At 40.7% G+C, this 27,826-nt stretch overlaps 2 protein-coding genes across 10 annotated transcripts in view; both read right to left on the minus strand.

The window, feature by feature from the left end:
- SPMAP2L (sperm microtubule associated protein 2 like) overlaps positions 1–4,264 on the minus strand; it is a 96,447-nt gene extending 92,183 nt beyond the window's left edge. For 7 of the 8 annotated variants that reach the window (XM_027102854.1, XM_027102852.1, XM_027102851.1 and 4 more), the window contains exon 1: positions 3,769–4,264. In XM_027102854.1, coding sequence (XP_026958655.1) covers positions 3,769–4,189 — 421 coding nt within the window. In that variant the 5' untranslated portion in view covers positions 4,190–4,264. The remainder of the gene's footprint in view (positions 1–3,768) is intronic. The other variant, XM_027102855.1, reaches the window with a different exon arrangement.
- Positions 4,265–9,218: 4,954 nt separating this feature from the next.
- On the minus strand, positions 9,219–27,356 carry ARL9 (ARF like GTPase 9). Of its 2 annotated transcripts, none has more exons than XM_027102858.1 (4): positions 26,598–27,356; positions 23,640–23,802; positions 20,843–21,018; positions 9,219–9,505 (listed from the first exon to the last, which is right to left on the minus strand). In XM_027102858.1, the coding sequence occupies exons 1-4, from the start codon at positions 26,904–26,906 to the stop codon at positions 9,326–9,328; spliced, it is 828 nt and encodes a 275-aa protein (XP_026958659.1). In that variant the 5' UTR covers positions 26,907–27,356; the 3' UTR covers positions 9,219–9,325. The 2 variants fall into 2 exon arrangements, with proteins under 2 accessions (XP_026958659.1, XP_026958660.1); XM_027102859.1 differs by lacking the exon at positions 26,598–27,356 and adding an exon at positions 26,475–26,584.
- Positions 27,357–27,826: the final 470 nt, after the last annotated feature.

Consider the following 27,826-nt stretch of genomic DNA (forward strand, 5'->3'; position numbering starts at 1 on the left):
TAACAGGACAAAAGGTAGAGTATATATGTATAGATCCTGGTAGTTTGGTAGGTTCCATGTTAGCGAATGAATTGATTAGGGAAATGTAGTATGACTGCCACACAATCACTGAGAGCAATGAAAGCACACTTGAAGTTCAAGGTCATGGATTTAAAGATCAGTCAACACAGTTGTTTGTTTTCCCTTGTCATCTTTTTTTTTTTTTTTTGCATCTTTTCAAGTGCAGGCAAGAATTGGATTTAACTAAGCAAGAATGACGAGAGGGAGAGACAAGGGAGCTAATACTTGCAAGGAAGTGATTCCATTGGTAGACTATGGACTAAGGTAAGGAGAGACAGAAGGACATAAGGTAGTAAGTGGTATATAATGAACAGTTGATAGCATCAGTGGATTAGAGGTCCCTTTGAAGCTGAAGAATTGAGAGGGTACAAGGAGGAGTAAGTGAGCTGGAAAGATAGATGTGCTTAGAGATTAGAGTGCTTGAAACAGACATTTTGGAAGTGCTACAGCAATTGACATTATCAAAGGCTAATGCAGTGGGTGTCTAAGATGCAGTGAAGGATCCCATCATTCAAAGTGAAGAGGTCAAAGAACTAAGAAGACAAATGGATCACCTATACTGAAATATCCACACAAAAAGGAGACAAAAGGGTTGGCGGTGGGAGAAAGACAGTAAACTAGAGCAGTTTCAGTGGAGTGGAGGAGAAAGACGCCTAACTAGGTGGGTAGAGAAGAGAATGGCAAGCAGGAAAAAGGAGTCAGTGAGTACAGATAACTCTTTTGACAAGCTCTGTAGTGACTTGCAGAAAAATGGGGCTGATGGTGCGAGAAGGAAGGGTCTGAAGAAGACATGGGGTTAAGGGTTATTTCAAGATAGAAGATTCTGCTCAACATCACTAATCATTAGAGAAATGCAAATCAAAACTACAATGAGATATCATCTCACACCAGTCAGAATGGCCATCATCAAAAAATCTACAAACAGGGGCTTCCCTGGTGGCACAGTGGTTGGGAGTCCGCCTGCCAATGCAGGGGACGCGGGTTCATGCCCCGGTCCGGGAGGATCCCACACGCCGCAGAGTGGATGGGCCCGTGAGCCATGGTCGCTGGGCCTGCGCATCCAGAGCCTGTGCTCCGCAGCGGGAGGGGCCACATCAGTGAGAGGCCCGCATACAGCAAAAAATAATAAAAAAAAATAATAAAATAAAAAAAAATTTAAAAATCTACAAACAATACATGCTGGAGAGGGTGTGGAGAAAAGGGAACGCTCTTGCACTGTTGGTGGGAATGTAAATTGATACAGCCACTATGGAGAACAGTATGGAGGTTCCTTAAAAAACTAAAACTAGAACTACCATACGACCCAGCTATCCCACTACTGGGCATATACCCTGAGAAAACCATAGTCCAAAAAGAGTCATGTACCACAATGTTCATTGCAGCTCTATTTTCAATAGCCAGGACATGGAAGCAACCTAAGTGTCCATCGACAGATGAATGGATAAAGAAGATGTGGCACATATATATACAATGGAATATTACTCAGCCATAAAAAGAAACAAAATTGAGTTATTTGTAGTGAGGTGGATGGACCTACAGTCTGTCATACAGAGTGAAGTGAGTCAGAAAAAGAAAAATAAATACTGTATGCTAACACATACATATGGAATCTAAAAAACAACAACAACAAAATGGTCATGAAGAACCTAGGGGCAAGATAGGAATAAAGACGCAGACCTACTAGAGAATGGACTTGAGGATATGGGGAGGGGGAAGGGTAAGCTGGGACAAAGCGAGAGAGTGCCATGGACATATATACACTACCAAACGTAAGGTAGATAGCTAGTGGGAAGCAGCTGCATAGCACAGGGAGATCAGCTCGGTGCTTTGTGACCACCTAGAGGGGTGGGATAGGGAGGGTGGGAGGGAGGGAGACGCAAGAGGGAAGAGTTATGGGGATATATGTACATGTATAACTGATTCACTTTGTTATAAAGCAGAAACTAACACACCATTGTAAAGCAATTATACTCCAGTAAAGATGTTAAAAAAAAAAAAGAAGATTCTAGAGTACATGTGTATGCTCATGGGTCTGATTCATTAGAAAGAGAGAAACTGATGCTGTTAGGAGAGAGAGGGGATAACTGCAGGAACAAAGGTCTTCAGGAGACAAGAGTGGAATCCAAAGCACAAGTGGAGGCTTTTGCCACTCATAAAAAGAGGCACAGTTCTTCCCTGAAATATGAGAAAAGGCAGAATCCATGGGTGCAGGTTAGAGTAAGGCAATAGATTCATGGTAAGAAAATAAGGGAGTTCATGACATCGCTTCTATTTTCTCAAGTGTGAGGCAAAGTCTTCAGCTGTTTGGGGTCAAAGGTGTGAAGGCTGGAGTAGAGTAAAGAAGGCATTTAGTCATCTCACAGATTAGGAGAACTAATTTATTAGGTGAATAAAGTGGGCTTGCCAGGCAGTGCCAAGTGACCAGCTGAGATCTGTGGTTATGAAATTGAAATAAAAGCAGTCAGTATGATTGTGTGATTTTGTACAGGAAGAGTCAGATGCTCAGGTGTAGGCAGAGGGTGGATGGGTGGGCTTAACCGGGGTTGAGGTTCTCCCAGGAGAAGTACGGTGAACAGCCAAAGAGCCAATGGGGAGGTGAAGATGTTGTAAGTAAGCAACTGACATGACAGACCATAGAATCAAGGCTGATAAAGACAAGTCAAGGAGAAAATGAGATGAAACGTGGTCAGCCAAGGAACTGGAAGCCCAGTGTGGACAAGGAATTGTTCTGGGTGGAGTCATCAATGAGAGGCCATAAGTGAGCTGGATGTTTATACCCAAGTCCCATCAGCCCTGTTAGCTTGTGAACTTGGTGATGACTGAACATACAGCAAGCACTTAGTAAACATACTGTTTGAATTTTTGTTCAATGAGTGTTTTGTTACTACATCTTTAACAATGTAATAGCATTTATTGAGCACCACCATGTGCTAAACACTGAGAAAACTATCCTCCCTTCAAGGATCCCTCCCCTTAGCTGAGGAAAAAGATAGTGATATAACCCAAAATCTTAAGTGCTATAATAGAGGTATGTTCAAAGTGGCAACCCAGAGGACTGCAATGACTAACTGTAGAGAAGCCTTAAGAAGGGCTTCAAAAAGAAGTGACAGTGATTAATCGAGGACAGCTAGTGACAGTGACTAATCAAGGACAGCTAGCAAGTCCCCAGGTGGAGACAGAGCAGAGTGAAGAGATTGTTTCATCACCAGTCTCAATTTCCCATCAGAGCTTCTTGAGGTCCAAAGACAGGGCATTGCAAAACAGCAGGTAAATGACACAAGTGTTATCCTCCTTTAAAACAAAATGGGGGCGGGGGGACTTCCTTGGTGGCACAGTGGTTAAGAATCCACCTGCCAATGCAGGGACCACGGGTTCAAGCCCTGGTCAGGGAAGATCCCACGTGCCGTGGAGCTACTAAGCCCGTGAGTCACAACTACTGAGTCTGCACTCTAGACCCCGCGTGACACAACTACTGAGCCCTCGTGCTTAGAGCCGGTGCTCCACAACAAGAGAAGCCACCACAGTGAGAAGCCCGCGCACGGCAATGAAGAGCAGCCCCGCTCGCCGCAACTAGAGAAAGCTCGCGCAGCAGCGAAGACCCAGTGCAGCCAAAAATAAATAAATAAATAAATTTATATTAAAAAAATAAAAGGTTCCTTGCAGGCAAACCTTCCCATTAGAACCCCCAGAGGGACCCCCAACACCTACCTCTCAGGGAAGATGGCAGAAGCCGTGGCGGGGATCTGGTCAGCAGAGACGGGGAGATCATCACGCCAGCTCTGGGAAGCAACTCGACTTCGTGGGGCTTGTGAGGCTCGCGGGGTGGATGAGGCTTGTAAGGTGCATGGGGTTTGGGGGGCCTGTGGGGCTCACTGGGTTGGTAGAGCTCATAGGGCTTGTGGGGCTTGGGGATCTGGTGGGACTCTGCACACCCCTCTGACTCGCCTGGCTGGTCTTGCTCGCCGGCCTCCTCGGCTAACCCCGGCTCCTCGGACTCCCCAGGCTGGTTGAGCACGTCAAATATCCTGACTACAATGGGCTTCTGGAGGGCTTCTGAGCGAGTAGATATTTCTGCCATGTCGTGCCCATCGGACAGCCCAGAAGAACCCGAAAACTCCTGGCTCTCCATTGGCGGCCCAGAAGCTCCCGCTGGGCGACGACCGGAGGCTGCTCGCCTTCTATAAGATGGGAGAGGATGGGCTGACGGCCCGCACTCCGCGCGCCCCGCCCCAGCGCGCCCAACTTAGACGCGACGCGGCAGCGCGTAACAAGCCCCGCCTCTGGGCCCCTCCCTGCACGTTCTCCCGTTGCCAAGACGACGCGCCAAGTTGCGGGGGCCCACCTGGGGCCCCTACCCTTAGAGAGGAGGCAGGTGAAAAAGAGAAAAGGGGCAGGCTCCCTGATCAGCTGTTTTTGCTTCCCTTACTTTAAGTCTGTTTCTAAGCGCATACACTTGCATGTAGGATCATTACATCTTCTTGCAGAGTTGACCTCTTTATTATGTAATTCCCCTCTTAAAAAATTATTTTTCCAGTTTTATTGAGAAATAACGGACATACATCCCTGTATAAGTTTAAGGTGTACAGCATGATGGTGTGATTTACATGTATTGTGAAATGATTACCATGATAAGTTTGGTTAACATCCATCCTCTCATATTGATACAATAAAAAAAATTTTTTTTTCTCCTTGTGATGAAAATTCTTAGGATCTACTCTCTTAACAACTTTCCTATAATGCATACAGCAGTGTTAACTAGAGTCATCATGTTGTAGGTTCCATCCCTGGTGCTTATTTATCTTATAATTGGAAGTTTGTATCTTTTGACCACCTTCCTCTAACCGACCCCCTCCCCCCAATCCATATAACCACAAACCTGATTCCTTTTTCTGGGTTTGGTGTTTGTTTAAATTCCACACATCAGTGAGATCATATAGTATTTGTCTTTCTCTGTCTTGTTTTGCTTAGCATAATGCCTTCAAGGTCCACCCATGTTGTTGCAAATGATAGGATTTCCTTGTTTTTTAATGGCTGAATAATATTCCATTGTATGCATGTTTGTATGCATGTATATACATATATATACACTACAAATTCTTTTATCCATTCGCCCATCCATGGACACTTAGGTTGTTTCTATGTCTTTGCTACTGAAAATAATGCTGCTAGGAACATGGTGGTGCAGATACCTTTTTGAGTTAGTGTTTTCATTTCCTTTGGATATATTCTCAGAAGTGGAATTGCTGGATTGTACGGTAGTTCTATTTTTAATTTTTTGAGGACCCTCCATACTGTTTTCCACAGTGGCTGTACCAATTTACAATCCCAACAAGAGTACCAAAGATTCCCTTTTCTCTACATCCAAGCTGGCATTTGTTATCTCGTCTTTTTGACGATGGCCATTCTAATAGGCTTGGGGGGATACTTCATTGTTTAACTGGCATTTCCCTAATGAGGAGTGATGTTGAGTATCTTTTCATGTACATGTTGGCCATTTATAGATCTTATTCAGGAAAAATGTCTATCAGGTCCTTTTCCGTTTCTTATTTTATTTTTTCTGCTATTGAGTTGTATGTGTTCTTTATATATTTTGAATATTAACCCCTTATCAGATATACAGTCTGCAAATACTTGTCCCATTCCATTGGTTGTTTTCTCATTTTGTTGATGGTTTCTTTTGCTGTGTAGAAGCTTTTTAGTTTGATGTAGTCCCACTTATCTTTTATTTTGTTGCTTGTGCTTTAGGTATAATTCCCCTCTTTATCTTTGATAACTTTCATTATTCTCAAATCTTCTGTGTCTGAAATTAATATAGCTACTCCTGCTTTCTTTTGATTAGTGTTATATCTTTCTTCATTCACATAATTTTAATCTATATGTCTCTTTATATTCAAAGTGAGTTTCTTGTAAGCAAGAAGTGAGTTTATGGATCTTTTATTTTTTAATCCACTCTGAAATTTCTGTCTTTTAATTGGTGCATTTAGACCACTGACCTTCAAAGTGATTATTGATTTAGTTGGATTAATAGCTACCATATTTTTACTGTTTTCTATCTGTTATCCTTGTTCTTTGTTTCTCTTTTTGTCTTCCATTCTTTTTCTACCTTTTGTGGTTTTAATTGAACATTTTATTTGATTTCATTTTCTCTTTTCTTGGCATATCAGTTATAACTTCTTTTATTTTTTTTAGCGGTTGCCCTAGAGTTTGCAATATACATTAACAACAAATCCAAGTCTACTTTCAAATAACACTATACCACTTCACAGGTAATGTGAATACCTTATAATAACTAAATAATCCAAATTCCTCCCTCTCATCCCTTGTATCATTGCTGTCATAACATTTATACACACATGTAAGCATACATAGTCAAATATAATGTTGCTATTATTATTTTGAAGAAACTAATGTTAGATCAATTAAGAATAAGACAAATGAGGGCTTCCCTGGTGGCACAGTGGATGAGAGTCCGCCTGCCAATGGAGGGGACACGGGTTCATGCCCCGGTCCGGGAAGATCCCACATGCCGCGGAGCGGCTGGGCCCGCGAGCCATGGCCGCTGAGCCTGCGCGTCCGGAGCCTGTGCTCCGCAACGGGAGAGAGGCCACTACAGCTAGAGGCCTGCGTACCGCAAAAAAAAAACAAAAACAAAAACAAAAAAAGAATAAGACAAATGAAAGTTTTAATTTTACCTTCACTTATTCCTTTTCCAATGTTCTTCCTTCCTTTATGTAGGTCCAAATATCTGACCTATATCATTTTCCTTCTGTCTAAAGAATTTCTTTTTAACATATCTTGCAACAAAGAAGTACTGGCAAAAAATTCCCTCAATTTTTGTCTAAGAAATTTTTCTCCTTCACTTTTGAAGGATTTCACAGGGTACAGAATTCTAGGCTAACGGTTTTTTTTTCTCAACACTGTGAATATTTTACTCTACTCTTTTCTTGTTTGTGTGGTTTCTGAGAAGCCTAATGTACTTATCTTTGATCCTCTATAGGTAAGGTGTTTTTTCCTCTGGTTTCTTTCTGGATTTTTTCTTCAACTTTGATTTTCTGCAGCTTAAAAGTGATATGCCTATCTATAGTTTTTTGTTGTTGTTGCTGTTGTTTTTTGTGGGGGAGGGCATTTGTCCTCCTTGGTGTTCTCTGAGCTTCTGGGATCTGTGGTTTGGTGTCTGACATTAATTTGGAGAAATTCTTAGTCATTGTTTCAAATATTTATTCTGTTCCTTTCTTTTCTTTCTTTCTGGTTTCCCATTACACACATGTTGCAACTTTTGTAGTTGTTCCACAGTCCTTGTATATTCTGTTCTGTATCTTTCTAGTCTTTGTTCTTAGACTTTCAGTTTTGGAGGTTTCTATTGAGATAGTCTCAAGCTCAGAGATTCATTGCTCAGCTATGTCCAGCTTTTTAACAAGCCCACTAAACACATTCTTCATTTCTGTATGGTGCTTGTGGTATCTCTTCTGTATGTTTTGTGTTTTAGTATGTCTTGTAGTTTTTCTTGATAGCCAGGCATGATGTACTGGGTAAAAGGAGCTGCTGTAAACAGGCCTTTAGTAATGTGGTGGTGAGGTTGGAGCGGGGGAGGGGGAGCGTTCTATAGTCCTATGATTAGGTCTTAGTCTTTTAGAGACTAAGTGCCTCTGGACTGCAAACTTAAGTCTTAGTTTTCTGCCCTTTTAGGTGGAACAGAATGTCTAGAGTGGGCTGGAGTTGGGTATTTCCCCCAGGTCAGTTAGGCTCTGGTAATAACCCAGCAGGCTAGGCTCTGGTTAACTAGTTTCCCCTGAGGGCAGGCCTTGTTAAGAAGGACAGAGTGCTCTGGCATATTTCAAAAAAATTTTTCCCCTCCCTTGGAAGCACCAGGGGATTTCTCTCCAATATTTATTATAGGAATCTGGTCGAGGTTCTGGAGGTAAATCTCAAATAATTGGGGGCCCCTCCAATGACTGGGTTCCCCTAGAGTGTTTTAACTTTCAGATTACTCCACTTGGAGCAACCAGCAATTCATCAGTCACCGTTCTGTTTTTTCTACCCTGGGGTTCCCATGGGCAGTTTCCCACTATAAGTCTCTGCTCTGGTAAATTGTTAATCTCTGTATTCTCCTGTTGCTCCCTCCAATGCTGATTTTTTAGTCTGTTCAGCTTTTTAACTTGTTAGAATGGAGTGGTGGCTTCCAAGCTTCTTACATGCTGGGCTCAAAACTGGAAGTCCTTTTTTTTTTTTTTTAAAAAAAGATCAAGACAGGACACTAAGGTTTGAAGTTGGATTTATGTCTGTAGGTAAACAGAGTTATCACTCTTACAAAATATTTCTAGTAAAGAAAGCTTATCTATATAAAAAAGCTAAATAACAAGAATTTAAAAAACAAATCCTCACGGTGTTCTTCTTTTAGTGCAATAGTTTCTTAAAAAGAAGCCTTTCCTAAATCTTTCTGAATGCTGTTAATTTATATTTCTATGTGGGTTTGATAGTGCTTACTTTTCTTATTGCCCTATCCTGATATTTCTTTCCCTACAGTATTAAACGCATCCACTTAAAGGAAAGACACCTGGATTTTTACTTGAAAAGAGAAAAGTTATTAAAATATTTTAATGTAAATCTCATTTCATTGGGAAACTACAAATGGAATGAATGCTTCCTACTGTTCACTTTAATTTGGTTGATTAAAAATCCAAATCCCGGGAATTCCCTGGTGGCACAGTGGTTAAGAATCTACCTGCCAATGCAGGGGATGTGGGTTCAAGCCCTGGTCTGGGTAGATCCCACATGCCATGGAGCAATGAAGCCCGTGCACCACAACTACTGAGCCTGCGCTCTAGAGCCTGCGAGCCACAACTACTGAGCCAATGTGCCACAACTACTGAAGCCCGTGCACCTAGAGCCCGTGCTCCGCAACAAGAGAAGCCACTGCAATAAGAAGCCCATGCACCACAACGAAAAGTAGCCCCCGCTCGCTGCAACTAGAGAAAGCCCGCATGCAGCAACAAAGACCCAACGCAGCCAAAAATAAATAAAAATTTTTAAAAAATCCAAATCCCTCTAAATACATTGTTTTACCAATATTTTTAAAGTTCAAAATATAAATAGAGATCCTCTTAATCAATTAACATTATCTTATGTATGTGTATATGCCCTGCATTGAGAAAATAGGAAATGCCTTATTTTTTATTGGAAAGTGGAAACTTTTGGCTTCCAGCCTGCCGCTAAACATTCCCTGGTGACGTTCAAATCATGAGCCTCACAGTGGGCCTAGGCCTGATCACTGCATGTCTGCAGCCAGCTGTGCAATCAGGTCTCTGGCATCTTGCATGATGGAGGGTATCTCTGAGCCATTCTCAGTCACCTGGGTTCCAAACAAGAACATCTTCCTGTCATTTCCCACCTCAGATAATGCCAAAGCTTCATGGATATCTGTAATGTGATAGGCTGCTTCAACATCCTTCACCAAGAATGAAAAAAGAATTGAGAAAAAGTTGGTTATTTTGCAATCTTTTTGGATAGATACATTTATTACTCTCATTTATTGCTCTCAATGACCCCACCTCCATTCTAATATGGAGGATACTGTAATCCCATTACTATGATCTTAATGATTGTTTGAATATAATGATTTTCATTGGAATTATATCAGCATTTATGAGTTATCATCAAAAAAGTATGTTCTGGAATGAAGTTAAGTCGATATAATACCTTAATCAATTTCCTAAACAGGGCAATCTATCTGCTTCTAATTTTGTTTTTCCATTTTTATCTTTATTTTCCTAATATTATTTTTAATTTGTCTTAACAATAGAAATTTGATTCATTAATTGGTTTTTGCCCATATCATATTTTATTGATTAAGCATTTGCCAAATGTGAGTTTTCCTTTGCAACCATTATTTCTACTGAACAAAAAATTTTGGATCAAATTTGGAGGGATGGAGGGAGACAGAGAAGGGATAAGGGAGGAAGTGAATTTAGAAAATGGAGTAGTGGGTAAAGGAGGCTAAGAGGGGAGGGACAGGTGGAGGGAAAAAGGACAAGATGGAGAAGCGGGGAAGGCTTAAAGGACAGAAACCCACTGGGAGAGGTAGAGAGAGGAGAGATTAAAATGAGGAGACAGAAAGCATGTGTTTATGCTGCATGCCAAGGTCAAAATCTCCTTGAGGTCAAAATGCCAAGGTCAAAACATATTTCTTTGCCTCTCACACATCAAGAATTATTTATGCAAATGACCTCTGACATTCCCTCTTCTAAATACATACACAGATTCAGTTATAGTTTTTAAGTCCTTTGCAAAAGTTTAAGTATTTTCACTCCTAAAATTGCATTTGTATTTGGCTTTTTGTTGTTTCATAGTGTTTTCCCATAGCTTTAGGACATCATCTGGAAATAGTCCAATATTGTGTCATTTTTTTCTTGTACCAATATGAACCTATCAAATTCCATAACTGGGAGCCTGTGAGACTTTTCCTGATGTGGTATGATTACCTTTCTGGTCCTCCCAATATATTGTCTGTCTGAAACCTGAATTCACTTATTCCTAGAGCCCGCAGTGAATTTTGCAACTGTGTTAATGAATCTAGTAACATGTGGACAATGTCTCAAGTTAAAAAAAAAGTCACTGATGGAATTGGAGAGGAAGAAAATAGAAGGAGGGTGTTGCGTGGGAGGAGGGGCTCCTTGTAATGATAAAAGCACATCAGGGATAAATATCAGATGCATTCCACACTTACATAACTGTGCCTTAATAGAGATCATCACTCAAAGAGTAAAGATAGTAAGTCGACGTTTTAAAAATACTTATGTAATAACTTGAACCAATGAGTCATACAAAAAAATAAATTACTTTGGCCAAGGAGCATCAACCAAGATGCATTACACTTAAACTAGAATATCTAAACCTTTTATTATTAAACCCCAGTAAAAGTTATAAATTTGACACCAAATAGCTCTGTTTATTCAATTTGATGAAGAGATATAAACCACAAAGGAGAGTATTGCTAAATTTGTCTATTAAAAATGAAAACCTGGGACTTCCCTGGTGGCAGAGTGGTTAAGAATCTGCCTGCCAATGCAGGAGACACAGGTTCGAGCCCTGGTCCAGGAAGATCCCACATGCCACAGAACAACTAAGCCCATGTGCCACAACTATAGAGCCTGTGCTCTAGAGCCCATGAGTCACAACTACTGAGCCCGCGTGCCACAGCTACTGAAGCCTGCGTGCCTAGGGCCCGTGCTTCACAACAAGAGAAGCCACCACAATGAGAAGCCGGAGCACCACAACAAAGAGTAGCCCCCGCTCACCACAAAGTAAAATCATAAGCTAATAGATTGCTGGGGAAGATATGTGTAATGTATGTAACAGACAAAAGTTTTTCCAAAGGACACGAAAGACTCCTACAACTCAAAGGAGAAAAGATAAACACCGTAACAGGAATTTGGGGAAAGATATTAAAAGATAATTCACAAATGTGGAAGTTCATTTCAAAGAATGAAACTAATTTGAAACTAATAACCAGTGAACATCTGAAAACATGTTCAAGCTCACTAGTAATTAAGGAAATGCAAATTAGAATAATAAGATAAAATTTCATCCCCATGAGACTGGCAAAAATGAAAGTTTGACAAGCCAAGTATTGACAAGGATGTGGAGCTATAAAAACTGTCATATACTGCTGGTAGGAAAAATAAACTAGTTAAATATCTTTGGAAAGCAACTTGGTAATATCTAGCAAAATTGAATACGGACAAATCCAAAACCCAGCAATTCCTCATGCACTAGAGAAATGTTGGTACACATCAACGAGGAGACACATACATGAAGATTCACTGTAGAACTGATTTTAGCAATAAAACATTGGAAATAAACCAAATATCCAACAAGAAAATGGTAAAGCCGTGGTATATTCATGCAATGGAATACTATACAGCTTACTTAAATGTACCAGGATCCTCTAAATCTTTACAGTTTGTGGTACTTAAGATGCTCATTAAAAAAAAATCTCCAGCTTTTCTTTTAGAAATAATCTGCTGGACTAGCATCTCTGCTGGACTTTAATATAGGCTCCTACTTTTAGATCATTTGTAATTATTTAGTTTACTTCTATAAATATTCATCCATAGAAGTAGTGGAAGAAATGGCAGGAACTGAGCTCTCTTATGACTGGCAACCCTAGCAATTAAGAGAGGGGTTTTAGCATTACAGGCATACCTCAGAGATATTTCAAATTTGGTTCCAGACTACTGCAATAAAATGAATACTGCAGGGCTTCCCTGGTGGTGCAGGGGTTGAGAGTCCACCTGCCGATGCAGGGGACACCAGTTCGTGCCCCGGTCCGGGAAGATCCCATGTGCCACGAAGCGGCTGGGCCTGTGAGCCACGGCCGCTGAGCCTGCGCGTCTGGAGCCTGTGCTCCGCAACGGGAGAGGCCACAACAGTGAGAGGCCCACGTACCGCAAAAAAAAAAAAAAAAAAAAAGAATACTGCAATAAAGCTAGTCACATGAACTTTTTTGTCTCTCAGTGCATATAAAAGTTATGTTTACACTACTGTAGTCTATTAAGTGTGCAATAGTATTGTCTAAAAAAAGTACATACTTTAATTAAAAAATACCTTACTGCTAAAAAATGCTAACCATCATCTGAGTCTGCAGCAAATTGTAATCTTTTTGCAATAGTAACATCAAAGATCACTGATCACAGATTATCATAACAAATATAATAATAATCTTAAAAGTTTGAAATATTGCAAGAATTACTAAAATGCTACACAGAGACATGAAGTGAGAAGTGCTTTTGGGAAAACGGTACCTATAGACTTGCTCGATGCAGGGTTGCCACAAACCTTTGATTTGTAAAAAACAAAATATCTGCAAAGTGCAATAAAATGAGGTATGCCTGTACAATGCTATAGATGTCTAATACCTTTTTTAACTTTCTTTATTGTAGTAAAATACACATAAAGAAATTTGCCATATTAACCAATTTTAAGTGTCCAGTTCAGTGTACAAAGAAGTACATTCACATTGTTGTACACCATCCATCTCCAGAACTCTTTTCAACTTGTAAAACTGATACTCTGTACCCATTAAACAATAACTTCCCGTTTCTCCCTCCCCCAGGCTCTGGCAACCACTATTCTACTTTTCATTTCTATGAATTTGACTGCTCTAGGGACCTCACAAAACTGTATTCAGGGACTTCACTGGTGGCGCAGTGGTTAAGTATCCGCCTGCCAATGCAGGGGACATGGGTTCGAACCCTGGTCTGGGAAGATCCCACATGCCATGGAGCAACTAAGCCCATGCGCCACAAGTACTAAGCCTGTGCGCTAGAACCCGCAGGCCACAACTACTGAGCCCGTGTGCCACAACTACTGAATCCCGCATGCTTAGAGCCTGTGGTCCGCAACAAGAGAAGCCACCACAATGAGAAGCCTGCACACTGCAACAAAGAGTAGCCCCCATTCGCCGCAATTAGAGAAAGACTGCACGGAGCAACAAAGACCCAGTGCAGCCAAAAATAAATAAATAATTTTTTTAAAAAAAGTGTAATCATACAGTATTTGTCTTTTTGTGACTGGCTTATTTCACTTAGCATAATGTCTTCAAAGTTCATCTATGTTGTAGCATGTGTCAGAATTTCCTTTTTTAAGGCTGAATAATATCCATTGTATGTATATATCTCATTTTGTTTATCCATTCATCTGTGGATGGACACTTGGGTTGCTTCTACCTTTTGGCTACTGTGAATAAGTCTGCTATGAACATGGCTGTGCAAATATCTGTTTGAGTTCCTGCTTTCAATTCTATTGGTTATATACCCAGAAGTGGATTGCTGGACTATATGAAAACTCTATTTTTAATTTTTTAAGGAACTGCCATACTGTTTTTCACAGTGGCTGCACCATTTGACATCCCCACCAACACTGCACAAGGGTTCCAATTTCTTCATGAACATTTAATATTTTAATGCATGTGTGTGAAATAAATTCAGGTCAGGCTAATTGATCTAAAACCACTTCTTTATACATATTAAACACGCAAATATTTTGTAGAAATCAATTCAAAAGTCAATAAATGTTCACTGAATTAAATTCAACAGGTAGATTGGTTCAAGATGGTGGAGTAGAAGGATGTGTGCTCACTCCTTCTTGCAAGAGCACTGGAATCACAACTAACTGCTGAACAGTCATCGACAGGAAGACACTGGAACTCACCAAAAAAGATACCCCACATCTAAAGACAAAGGAAAAGCCACATTGAGATGGTAAGAGGGGCGCAATCACGATAAAATCAAATCCCATAACCGCTGAGTGGGTGACTCACAAACTAGAAAACACTTATACCACAGAAGTCCACCCACTGGAGTGAAGGTTCTGAGCCCCACATCAGGCTTCCCAACCTGGGGGTCTGGCAACAGCAGGAGGAATTCCTAGAGAATCAGACTTTGAAGGCTAGCGGGATTTGATTGCAGGACTTTGACAGGACTGGGGGGAAACAGAGACTCCACTCTTGGAGGGCACACTCAAAGCAGTGTGTGCATCAGGACCCACGGGAAGGAGCAGTGGCCCCATAGGAGACTGAACCAGACCTACCCACTAGTGTTGGAGGGTCTGCGGCAGAAGACCGGGGGTGGGCTGTGGCTCACCAAGGGACAAGGACACTGGCAACAGAAGTTCTGGGAAGTACTCCTTGGCGTGAGCCCTTCCAGAATCTGCCATTAGCCCCATCAAAGAGCTGGTAGGCTCCAATGCTGGGATGCCTCAGGCCAAAGAACCAACAGGGAGGGAACCCCACCCCACCCATCAGCAGACAAGCTGATTAAAGTTTTACTGAGCTCTGCCCACCACAGCAACACCCAACCCTACCCACCACCAGTCCCTCCCATCAGGAAGCTTGCACAAACCCCTTAGATAGCCTCATCCATCACAGGACAGACAGCAGAAGCAAGAGTAACTACAATTCTGCAGCCTGTGGAATGAAACCACATTCACAGAAAGATAGACAAAATGAAAAGGCAGAGGACTATGTCTCAGATGAAGGAACAAGATAAAACCCCAGTAAAACAACTAAAGGAAGTAGAGATAGGCAACCTTCCAGAAAAAGAATTGAGAATAATGATAGTGAAGATGATCCAGGACCTCAGAAAAACAATGCGGGCAAGGATCGAGGAGATGCAAGAAATGTTTAACAAAGACCTAGAAGAATTAAAGAACAAACACCTAGAAGAATTAAAGAACAAACAAACAGAGATGAACAATACAATAAATGAAATGAAAAATACACTAGAAGGAATCAATAGCAGAATAACTGAGGCAGAAGAATGGATAAGTGACCTGGAAGACAGAATGGTGGAATTCACTGCCATGGAACAGAACAAAGAAAAAAGAATGAAAAGAAATGAAGACAGCCTAAGAGACCTCTGGGACAACATTAAATGCAACAACATTCTCATTATAGGGGTCCCAGAAGGAGAAGAAAGAAAGAAAGGACCTGAGAAAATATTTGAAGAGATTATAGTCAAAAACTTCCCTAACATGGGAAAGGAAATAGCCACTCAAGTCCAGAAAGTGCAGACAGTCCCATGCAGGAAAAACCCAAGGAGAAACATACTGAGACACATACTAATCAAATTGGCAAAAATTAAAGACAAAGAAAAATTATTGAAAGCAACAAGGGAAAAACGAGAAATAACATACAAGGGAACTCCCATAAGGCTAACAGCTGATTTCTCAGAAGAAACTTTACAAGCCAAAAGGGGGTCGCATGACATATTTAAAGTGATGAAAGGGAAGACGCTACAACCAAGATTACTCTACCCAGCAAGGATCTCATTCAGATTCGATGGAGAAATCAAAAGCTTTACAGACAAGCAAAAGCTAAGAGAATTCAGCATCACCAAACCAGCTCTACAACAAATGCTAAAGGAACTTCTCTAGGCAGGAAACAAAAGAGGAGAAAAGGACCTACAATAACAAACCCATAACAATAAAGAAAAGGGTAATAGGAACATACATATCGATAATTACCTTAAACGTGAATGGATTAAATGCTCCAAACAAAAGACACAGGCTCATTGAATGGATACAAAAACAAGACTCATATATGCTGTCTACAAGAGACCAACTTCAGACCTAGGGACACATACAGACTGAAAGTGAGGGGATGGAAAAAGATTTTCCATGCAAATGGAAATCAAAAGAAAGCTGAAGTAGCAATACTCATATAAGATAAAATAGATTTTAAAATAAAGAATGTTACAAGAGACAAGGAAGGATACTACATAATGATCAAGGGATGAATCCAAGAAGATATAACAATTATAAATATATATGCACCCAACATAGGACCACCTCAATACATAAGGCAACTGCTAACAGCCATAAAAGAAGAAATCGACAGTAACACAATAATAGTGGCAGACATTAACACCTCACTTACACCAATGGACAGATCATCCAGACAGAAAATTAATAAGGAAACAGAAGCTTTAAATGACACAATAGACCAGATAGATTTAATTGATATTTATAGGACATTCCATCCAAAAACAGCAGATTATACTTTCTTCTCAAGTGCCCACGGAACATTCCCCAGGCTAGATCACATCTTGGGTCACAAATCAAGCCTCGGTAAATATAAGAAAACTGAAATCATATCAAGCATCTTTTCTGACCACAATGCTATGAGATTAGAAATCAATTACAGGGAAAAAGACGTAAAAAACACAAACACGTGGAGGCAAACAATATACTAAATAACCAAGAGATCACTGAATAAATCAAAGAGGAAATCAAAAAAAACCTAGAGACAAATGACAATGAAAACACGATGATCCAAAACCTACGGAATGCAGCAAAAGCACTGCTAAGAGGGAAGTTTATAGCAATACAATCCTACCTCAAGAAACAAGAAAAATCTCCGATAAACAATCTAACCTTACACCTAAAGGAACTAGAGAAAGAAGAGCAAACAAGACCCAAAGTTAGCAGAAGGAAAGAAATCATAAAAATCAGATAAGAAATAAATGAAAAAGAAATGAAGGAAACAGTAGCAAAGATCAATAAAACTAAAAGCGGGTTCTTTGAGAAGATAAACAAAATTGATAAACCTTTAGCCAGACTGATCAAGAAGAAGGAGAGGACTCAAATCAATAAAATTAGAAATGAAAAAGGAGAAGTTACAACAGACACTGCAGAAACAAAGTATCCTAAGAGACTACTACAAGCAACTCTATGCCAATAAAATGGACAACCTGGAAGAAATGGACAAATTCTTAGAAAGGTATAATCTTCCAAGACTGGACCAGGAAGAAATAGAAAATACGAACAGACCAATCACAAGTAATGAAATTGAAACTTTGATTAAAAATCTTCCAACAAACAAAAGTCCAGGACCAGATGGCTTCACAGGTGAATTCTATCAAACATTTAGAGAAGAGCTAACACCCATCCTTCTCAAACTCTTCCAAAAATTGCAGAGGAAGGAAAACTCCCAATCTCATTCTATGAGGCCACCATCAGCCTGATACCAACACCAGACACGGATACTACAAGAAAAGAAAATTACAGATCAATATCACTGATGCAAAAGACAGAATATGGATGCAAAAATCCTCAACAAAATACTAGCAAACAGAATCCAACAACACATTAAAAGGATCATACACCATGATCAAGTGGGATTTATCCCAGGCATGCAAGGATTTTTCAATATATGCAAATCAATCAATGTGATACACCATATTAACAAATTGAAGGAGAAAAACCATATGGTCATCTCAATAGATGCAGAAAAAGCTTTTGACAAAATTCAACACCGATTTATGATAAAAACTCTCCAGAAAGTGGGCATAGAGGGAACCTACCTCAACATAAAAAAGGCCATATATGACAAACCCACAGCAAACATCATTCTCAATGGTGAAAAACTGAAAGCATTTCCTCTAAGATCAGGTACAAGACAAGGATGTCCACTCTCACTACTATTATTCAACATAGTTTTGGAAGTCCTAGCCACAGCAGTCAGAGAAGAAAAAGAAATAAAAGGAATACAAATTGGAAAAGAAGAAGTAAAATTGTCACTGTTTGCAGATGACATGACACTATACATAGAGAATCCTAAAGATGCCACCAGAAAACTACTAGAGCTAAACAATGAATTTGGTAAAGTTGCAGGATATAAAATTAATGCAAAGAAATCTCTTGAATTCCTATACAATAACAATAAAAGATCAGAAAGAGAAATTAAGGAAACAATCCCATTCACCATTGCAACAAAAAGAATAAAATACCTAGGAATAAACCTACCTAAGGAGACAAAAGACCTGTACATAGAACACTATAAGAGACTGATGAAAGAAATCAAAGATGACACAAACAGATGGAGAGATATACCATGTTCTTGGATTGGAAGAACCAATATTGTGAAAATGACTATAGTACACAAAGCAATCTACAGATTCAATGCAATCCCTATCAAATTAACAGTGGCATTTTTTTACAGAACTATAACAAAAAATCTTAAAATCTGTATGGAGACACAAAAGATCCTGAATAGCCAAAGCAGTCTTGAGGGAAAAAAACGGAGCTGGAGGAGTCAGACTCCCTGACTTCAGACAATACTACAAAGGTACAATAATGAAGACAATATGGTACTGGCACAAAAACAGAAATATAGATCAATGGAACAGGATAGAAAGCCCAGAGATAAACCCACGCACCTATGGTCAACTAATCTATGATAAAGGAGGCAAGGATATACAATGGAGAAAAGACAGTCTCTTCAATAAGTGGTACTAGGAATACTGGACAGCTACATGTAAAAGAATGAAATTAGAACACTCTCTAACACCATACACAAAAATAAACTCAAAATGGATTAAAGACCTAAATGTAAGACTGGACACTATAAAACTATTAGAGGAAAATATAGGAAGAACACTCTTTGACATAAATCACAGCAAGATCTTTTTTGACCCACCTCCTAGAGTAATGGAAATAAAAACAAAAATAAACTAATGGAACCTAATGAAACTTCAAAGCTTTTGCACAGCAAAGGAAACTATAAACAAAACGAAAAGACAACCCTTAGAATGGGAGAAAATATTTGCAAATGAATCAACGGACAAAGGATTAATCTTCAAAATATATAAACAGTTCATGCAGCGCAGTATTAAAAAAAAAAAAACAACCCGGGCGTCCCTGGTGGCGCAGTGGTTGAGAGTCCGCCTGCCGATGCAGGGGATATGGGTTCGTGCCCCGGTCCGGGAGGATCCCACATGCCGTGGAGCGGCTGGGCCCGTGAGCCATGGCCGCTGAGCCTGCGCGTCCGGAGCCTGTGCTCCGCAACGGGAGAGGCCACAACAGTGAGAGGCCCGCGTGCCGCAAAAACAAAATAAAAACAAAAACAAAACAACCCAATCCAAAAATGGGCAGAAGACCTAAATAGACATCTCTCCAAAGAGGACATACAGATGGCCAAGAGGCACATGAAAAGCTGCTCAACGTCACTAATTATTAGAGAAATGCAAATCAAAACTACAATGACATATTACCACACCAGTAAAAATGAGCATCATCAGAAAATCTACAAACAATAAATGCTGGAGAGGGTGTGGAGAAAAGGGAACCCTCTTGCACTGTTGGTAGGAATGTAAATTGATACAGCCACTATGGAGAACAGTATGGAGATTCCTTAAAGAACTAAAAATAGAATTACCATATGACCTAGCAATCCCACTACTGGGCATATACCCTGAGAAAACCATAATTCAAAAAGACACATGCACCCCAATGTTCATTGCAGCACTATTTACAATAGCCAGGTCATGGAAGCAACCTACATGCCCATTGACAGATGAATGGATAAAGTAGATATTGTATATATATACAATGGGATATTACTCAGCCATAAAAAGGAATGGAATTGGGTCACTTGTAGAGACATGGATGGACCTAGAGACTGTCATACAGAGTGAAGTAAGTCAGAAAGAGAAAAACAAATATCATATATTAATGCATATATGGGGAACCTAGAAAAATGGTACAGATGAACCGGTTTGCAGGGCAGAAATAGAGACACAGATGTAGAGAACAAACATGTGGATACCAGGGCGGAAAAGTGGGGGTGGTGGTGGGATGAACTGGGAGATCGGGATTGACATATATACACTAATATGTATAAAACAGATAACTAGTAAGAACCTGCTCTGTAAAAAATAAATAGATAAAATTAAATTAAAAAAAATAAATTCAACAGGTGTTTGTTGAATTCCTACTATGTACAAGGCATTATGCTAGGTTTTACAAAGGACACAAAGGTGAATGATAGTCTCTGTTCTCAAGGAATTTACTGCTGTCCCTTGGTATCTGAGGGGGATTGGTTGCAAGACCCCAGCAGACACCAAAATCTGAGGATGCTCAAGCCCCTTAACATAAAATGGCACAGTATTTGCAAATAACTTATGCACATCCTCCCATATACTTTAAATCATCTCTAGATTACTTATAATACCTAATACAATGTAAATGCTGTGTAAATAGTTGCCTGTGTATGGCAAATACAAGTTTTACTTTCTGGAACTTTCCAGAATCTTTTTTTTCCCAATCCACAGGTGGTTGAATTCACAGATATGGAGGGCTGACTGTATAATCCAATAGATCTAATAGTATAAACTGAACTGAACATACAACATATTATTGAATATCTTGCTATTAAAAGTAGACATTTCTACTTCTTGTATTAATAATAAAACTATTGAGTACAATTTATATTTGCACCAATTTTTACCTGTTTGTTTGCAAACACAACCAGAGGAAGGATTGGATTTGTCCCAATTAGTTGATGAAGGTGCTTCTTGCCTTCAGGTAATCTGTTGTGATCTGCTGAATCCACCACAAAGATTAGCAGCAATCCCTTGGACAGGTACATTTCCCAACAGGAACGGAAAGGTTTGCTGCCACCAACTACAAAGAAGAGTAGAGAAGGAAGACACACACACAAGCCTCAGGAGAGTCCACAGAGGGGGGCAGGAAAGACACATTTTGATAATTCGTGAACACTGGATACATATTCTAATAAAAGACCTCTGTGAGACTCTACCCAATTCTTCAAACAACTTCAGCGATGTTACTGGGGAAATGATTGGTGGGAATATTTACCCTCCACAAGCGGGTCACTCATTCTGGAACACAAAGGAGCAGCATAAAGATCTTAAATTTGTACTACAGTGGATGCCTCCTGATCTGTTATACACAGCAGCCACGATGGCCAATGCCTGTCTGTCAGGTATAGCTCAGCGAATGGGAGTAGGATACTAAAATAATTCAGGGTGGTGGGTTAAAACACATATTTCTCTAAAATAAGTTTTAAATGGACTGATTTAAATGTCATTGGCTAGCCTCACTTGCACAACTTTTTTCCTTTGTCAAAATCCCAGAACTAATTTCCTCTCTTAATCTTGCACAAAGAGTTAATATGATCCTGTGGGCATTCAGGAATACTTGTTTCAGAAAAAATTCCTTTGGGTTATTTCATTCTGCTGATTCTTCCCAGAAGAGACCTTTTGGAATGATAATAATTCATACACAATGAATTCAGTTTTCATTTTTCTCCTGGGACAGAATATGACAAACAATGGCCCACAGCCTAAATCTGGCTCACTGCCTATTTTTGTACAGCCCACGAACAACAAATGGATTCTACCTTTTTAAATGTTTGGGGAAAAAAAGAATACCATTTTGTAACACATGAACATTATATCACATTTGGATTTCAGTACAAATAAAGTTGTATGAGAACACAGGCACATAGATATGTGCACATATGGTCTCCGGCTGCTTTCGCAGTACCACTGCAGGGTTGAGTAGCTGCACAGAGCCCATGCCACAGAGTCTACATTAGCTACTCTCGAGCCCTCTGCAGAAAAAGTGTGCAGACTCCTGTTACAGGGACTTAACAATACCATTTAAAAAAAGAATAGGAAAGGGTGTTGATTTGTCTTTGTTTTCTTTTGTATGGAGAGCCAGGCTAGTCATTCTTTGAAGTATTTTGTGTTTCTAATTTTTTTAAAGAATGTGTATAATCCAAGTAATTCATATGGTTTTAACACATGTAGTTTAAAGATGAACATGTCGTCCCCCATGTTTTTGGCAACACCATGACATTTCACCTACACAGGGACTGCTATCTTTTAGGTTATTAACTTCTAACTTGACAGCAATGTAGTTGAGAACACAGTTTGTATGATGCATCCTCTTTGAAAACTTTGTTAAGACTTGCTGTATGGCCCAGTAAGCGGTCTTTGCTGGTAATTGTTCTGTGAGTGTTTGAGAAGAACGTGAATTTTAACTTTTGTATGTGGCTAAAATTGTCTAATTGGACAATTTTATATTATTCACTAGATCGAACTTGTTGACTGTGTTCAAATTTTATATATCTCTGCGGATATTTTTTCTCCTTGATCTTATTAATAATTGACAAAGATATGTTGAAACCCCTCACTCCAATGGCAGATCTGTCCATTTCTCCCCCTAATTGGAGTTTTCTTTTTCTTTCCTATCTCCCTTTCTTTTTTTCCTTCCCTTTCCTTTCCTTCCCATTTTTCTTTTCACTTTTTATATTTTGAGACTTTTGTTAGCCATCCATTTCATTAAAAATATTATTTCTTCCATAGCTTCTGGGGAAATTGAAAACTCTATTCTTAACAATGTTTTTATCATAAAGATTTGCCTGCAGGCTTACCAATTTCTCTGCCCATTTTCTCTTCGCAACTGAATGAAAGCAAAAATTCATAGCATTTTACTTGCAGGCTGGAGGTGGGGTACAAAAGGGGGTACAGAAAACTCCCAGTTTTCTGGCTTGAGCATGCTGATGGGTGAGGAGACATTTACTGACCAGTTGGATTACAAGGGAAAGGAACAGATACGGAGATATATCAAACATTTTGTCTTGACGATATTAGGCTTGAGAGGCCAGTGAGACAGCCAGGTAGAGATGTCAGGCAACATCTGGATATGTTTGGCTGGAGAGATAAATTTGGAAGTTATTAGCATATAGATAGTATTTAATGTCAAGAGGAAAGGTGAAATTATCCTAGGAGAGAGTGTAAAGAGGAGATAAGAGGATCTAATGCAACTTTGGGGTACAGCAATATTTTGAGAGGTGGTGACTCCAGAACTGCTAGAGGAGGGGTTTCTGGGTTGCCATCCGGTTACAAGAGGTTTGGAGGTTACCTCTATTTGCATTTGCAGAGAAGGAAACACACTGTATTTACTTAGATTGCATTTATATTTGGGGTAGTAAGGGAGGAGGGAGGCTGTTACAGGAGGGGTGCAAAAGCCTTCCCCTCAACTCCCCTTTATCGCCACCACTGCAAAAAGAAGAAAATGAAAAGAACAGAAAGTGATTCCCACACTGTACCCAAGCACTAAACTACACATGCATTCTGAAAGTCTAGGAAAATCTGACCCAGTGTTTCATTTCACAATGACCCAATGTTGATAACATTAAATCTGGCTTAAGGTATAACAATAATGTGGCTATAGGCTATCGGTTATCCCCAGAACTACTGAGAAAGACAGCTTACTCTCCAGGAACTCCAACTGGCTGTCTTCAGTGCTGATACACACTGCATTGAAACCTTGGGTTGGTGCCACGCTGTGCTGGACTCTGTTTAAAGCTAGAGAGTGGAGAACACTGTTCTTTCCTGCTCCATCCAGGCCCAGCACTAGGATCTGCTTATTTTTCTCCTGTGAAACAAAAGATAAGTCAATAAAGCTATGCTATCAGGGCCTGGTTTTCCTGGCTCCTGGCAGTGTGCCTGCCAATAATATTGTGGAATTGTAAACCAGGACAAAATATCGCAAAACATTTAATAGGTCTAGAACAAACTGTACCAGTCAGTTTGTATTTTATATAATCAGCCATCAGTTATGTGATATTAATTGCATACCCCCTCTCCATCCCCCAACTCCTGGTCAATCTATCAAATATATATATATATATCAGGATTTATGGGAGGTGCCATATTTTCAGGGTCAATTTTCAGACTTCACTTTGCTTCCTGAGTTCATGTCTGTTGGAGACTGCAACAGAATTCAATTTGTTGTATGGGGTCTTGGGGCCTACTTGTTCCATATATTGACTTTGCCACTCAGCATGTAAGCATCTAAGGTCTCATATTATTAATCTGTCTTGTCTTCCCAGTTGAATCACTAGATTAAAAGCTCTTAGGGCAAGGTTACCCTCATAAATGAAAAGGCGAAGATTATAGAAACTGTTAAACCTGTTCCAATCATAATTGAGTATTTAAAAATCTGATGCTAAAACCTGATGAACTAGATGTAAACTTTAGGAAGAAGCATTCTACCAACATACCAACCTTAGAAAATTTTATGACAAGTGATTGAGGGGCAAGAAGGGCAGGCTGGTATGAAGACAGAAATAGAAATTTCAGAGTGCTCAGAAAGGTGACTTTTAGGGTACAAACTTTAATGTAAACAGTAATAAATGAGCAACAATCTAGCCAGACTACTCAGAGGAATTCTATTTCTCAAACAGCCTACTAAAGAGATTTCTCATGCATAAAAAACACTAATAAATGTCTTCAGTGGCATTGGTTTAAAAATAATAATCTTATACATTTCTGCTTGAACACTAAATGTTGACATTAGACTTAGACTGGATTTCTGTTTAAAAAAAAAAAAAAGTGATCCTAAACAGCACTAAATGTCTATCCCACCTCCCACCTCTTTTTTTATTTTTTATTTTTTAATATGTAAGATCTATGTAAAAGTAAGATGGTTTAAGGTCTGGTCTAATAGGGTCTTGTGTACAGGGCAGCATTTAATAAACCTGTCTAGTGAATAACAGAATGTTTTTGGAGTGAATTCTTGATGGCTCTTAAAGCAAAAGGTATTTCCATAGGTGTTTCCTCTCTCCATCCCCACTTCCTCCCCGTTCCCTCTTACCCACACCTAAATGTCATAGTGTCATTCTGAGAGAGTGATGGTAAGGAAGAGGGACTTGATGCATGAAGGGGATGTTTTAAAGCAATGATGCCACCAAGAACTGGCTGCAAGATGTGGATTGTGTCCCTCTCATTATCTCCACCAATGGCTCTACTCAGGCTATCCCAACATATTTCATCAGTTCCAAGATGCTGTTTGTTTTCTGTTTTTTTTTTTTCTCACATTTTAACATCTCTGAAATGAGGACTTTACAATCTATGGTATGTCATATTTTGGTTGGCAGCATTTTTTTTCTTTGTTTGTGTTACCTAAAATAATGGCACCTTAGATCCTATGAAATTTCGTGAATAAAAACAGTTCCCTACTCCCTTTCCAACCATATCGCTGCTCCTAAACCCCTAGAAATTCTGCAGTCACTGATGCTTTACATTTTGCTTATTTTTTAGTCTAAAATATAAGCCTCCTCATATTTATAATCTCTTAAGAAAAGCTGGGGTTACTGTAAACCAGGAGTTCAGACCCGAAATGTGATTCTCAACACCACTGTTCCTTGCAAAAGTTATTCATTTAACTATATGTGAACCTATGTAGTCTGTGTTTTACCAGAGATCAAATCTCCATTAATAATTCACATTGTTTAGAACCAGAAAGCAGCTCTGAGCTCAGGAACTCCAGGAGCACAGAGCCCACTGAGCTGATCCAAATAATGCCTGTTTTTCCTTCTTCCCTCTCAATTTTTAAATCGTGGCAAAATACACAACATAAAATTTACCATCATAACCATTCTTTAACATACGGTGATATTAAATCCATGCATAATATTGTGCAACCATCACCACTATCCATCTCCAAAACTGTTCATCTTGTAAGATTAAACTCAAACTCCGCACTCCCCCTTCCCCCAGGCCCCACCATTCTATTCTCTACGATTCTGACTACTCTAGGTACATCATATACGTGGAATCATAGGTATTTGTCCTTTTGTGACTGCAGTGCCTGGTTTCTGAGACCTCTCAGTTAAACCTTTGTGCCCGTCCCTTCTGGGCGCTGGTGGTCTGAAAACAATGGAAGTAGTAACCTCAGCGCCCACAGAAAATGTCCAGAGGGACCCAAAACACATCCTGCACAAATTCAGGAACCCTGCACCTTCCCACATGGAACTTACGAAACAGAAAAGACTGGGAGAGAGAGCGCATGTGTGGTGAGGGTTTGGGACTGGTTTCAGTGTCGTGGGCGTACTGGGAGCTAGCGTTGGGCGTCGGACAGAGATGGGGCTGGAAAGAGGGCTGTTCCCCGCGCTCCCGTGAACCCGACTAAAGCCTCCTCTTCAACACTAGACCAGACGAGACCTGACCTTCCTCAACACTAGACCTAGACCTTGGACGCAGGGTCGGGGTTAGGGGTGAGAGCGGGCAAGGGGCTGGGGAGATGGCGTTCGCAGCTTGGCACACCTGTTTCATCCGCGGTTACAAAGCCCGCACACGAGACCGGATTCCCTCCGGCGCGAGAGCCGGCGCTCCGGCCAGAACGCTGACAACGGCCTTGGGTGAGGGTCTGAGGCACCCGTCTCTTACCGGCAGCTCCAGCGGCGGCTTTGCCAACGTGCTGTTGTCCTTCTCTTTCTCTTCTTTTTCCGTAAATTGTTCCTTCCCCTTCTCCGTCTCCCGCCCTTTCCTCTTTTCCTCTTCTTTACTCTTACTTTTCTCCTCCCTCCCCCTTTCCTTTTCTTTTTCCTTAATTTTCTCCTTCTCCACCTCCTTCTTTTTATCTTTCTCCTCCTTTCCTTTTCCCCGTATTTTCTCTGTCTCCGGCTCCTTTCCCTTCTCTCTCTTCACTTTCCCCCTCTCCATCCCCACCACCCTTGTTTCCCTCCCTCCTCCCATGTGCCCGCGCGCTGGAGCTGCGGTGCGGGGTCCCGTAAGGAGTGGCCCCTGCGGGGGACGCAAGGAGGAGACGCAGGTCCACGCAGCGTACAACTCCCCCGCAGTCACCACGCGGCGCCAGCACCCCAGCCCCGAGGGGCGACGACTGCAGTCCGGCGCTCGCTCGCCGGGGACTGCGCGCAGCGGAATCGCCGAGCCCTGGGGCGGTAGGCGAATTGGAGAGGGTAAGGCGCGGGTAGCCAGAAGAAGGGTCGAGCCCAGGCGAGGGGTCTGGGAGGCCCGGCCGCGGGAGTTCGGAAAGTCTGGTCAAACAGGAAAATCGTCCCCAGGTGCCACTTCCTCGGGAGATCCCCTCGGGCTGAGCAGGGTGTCTCAGAAAGGCCTTTCGAGACGCCCGGATCTTAGCCTCTCACCTCTCCCGCCTCCTCCCTGAGCCCGCCCAGCCCTCGTGTCTCCGACCCAGAGAACGCTTGAGGCGCACCAGAGGATGCCCCGCCTTCCCCTCGTCAGTAGTCACAAGCCTGGAGAGTGAAGTTAGGGATCTCTCCGCCCTCCGTCCTGTTTAAGTCCACCAGCAGCGTCTAGAGAAACTATCCAGGATGCTTAAGTAAAAACAGGAATGTGAATGGTTCCCTTATTTTAAATCTGTTACATTTCACTTAAAAAAATTTCTCTGTAGATTAGTCTGCCAGGATCACAGATACTGGTAATACCATGTATCAAAACCACAACTAAACAAAATAGCCTAGTCTCTCCCAATGATCTAATACGTAACAAATTAGGTACCCACGGGGCTTTGCAAAGGTGGTGTAACGTTGCTTACACTGCTTGAGAAGTATATGGATGGTTCTTTTTTATTATTTTGTTAAATTGGACCCTTTAGTATAGTTTACAATCTAACAAAATTATCTTAATGCAAT

This window comes from Aethalodelphis obliquidens, unplaced genomic scaffold (assembly GCF_003676395.1).
Source record: "Aethalodelphis obliquidens isolate GAN/ISIS:26980383/991018 unplaced genomic scaffold, ASM367639v1 scaffold6, whole genome shotgun sequence".
NCBI classification, from domain to species: domain Eukaryota; kingdom Metazoa; phylum Chordata; class Mammalia; order Artiodactyla; family Delphinidae; genus Aethalodelphis; species Aethalodelphis obliquidens.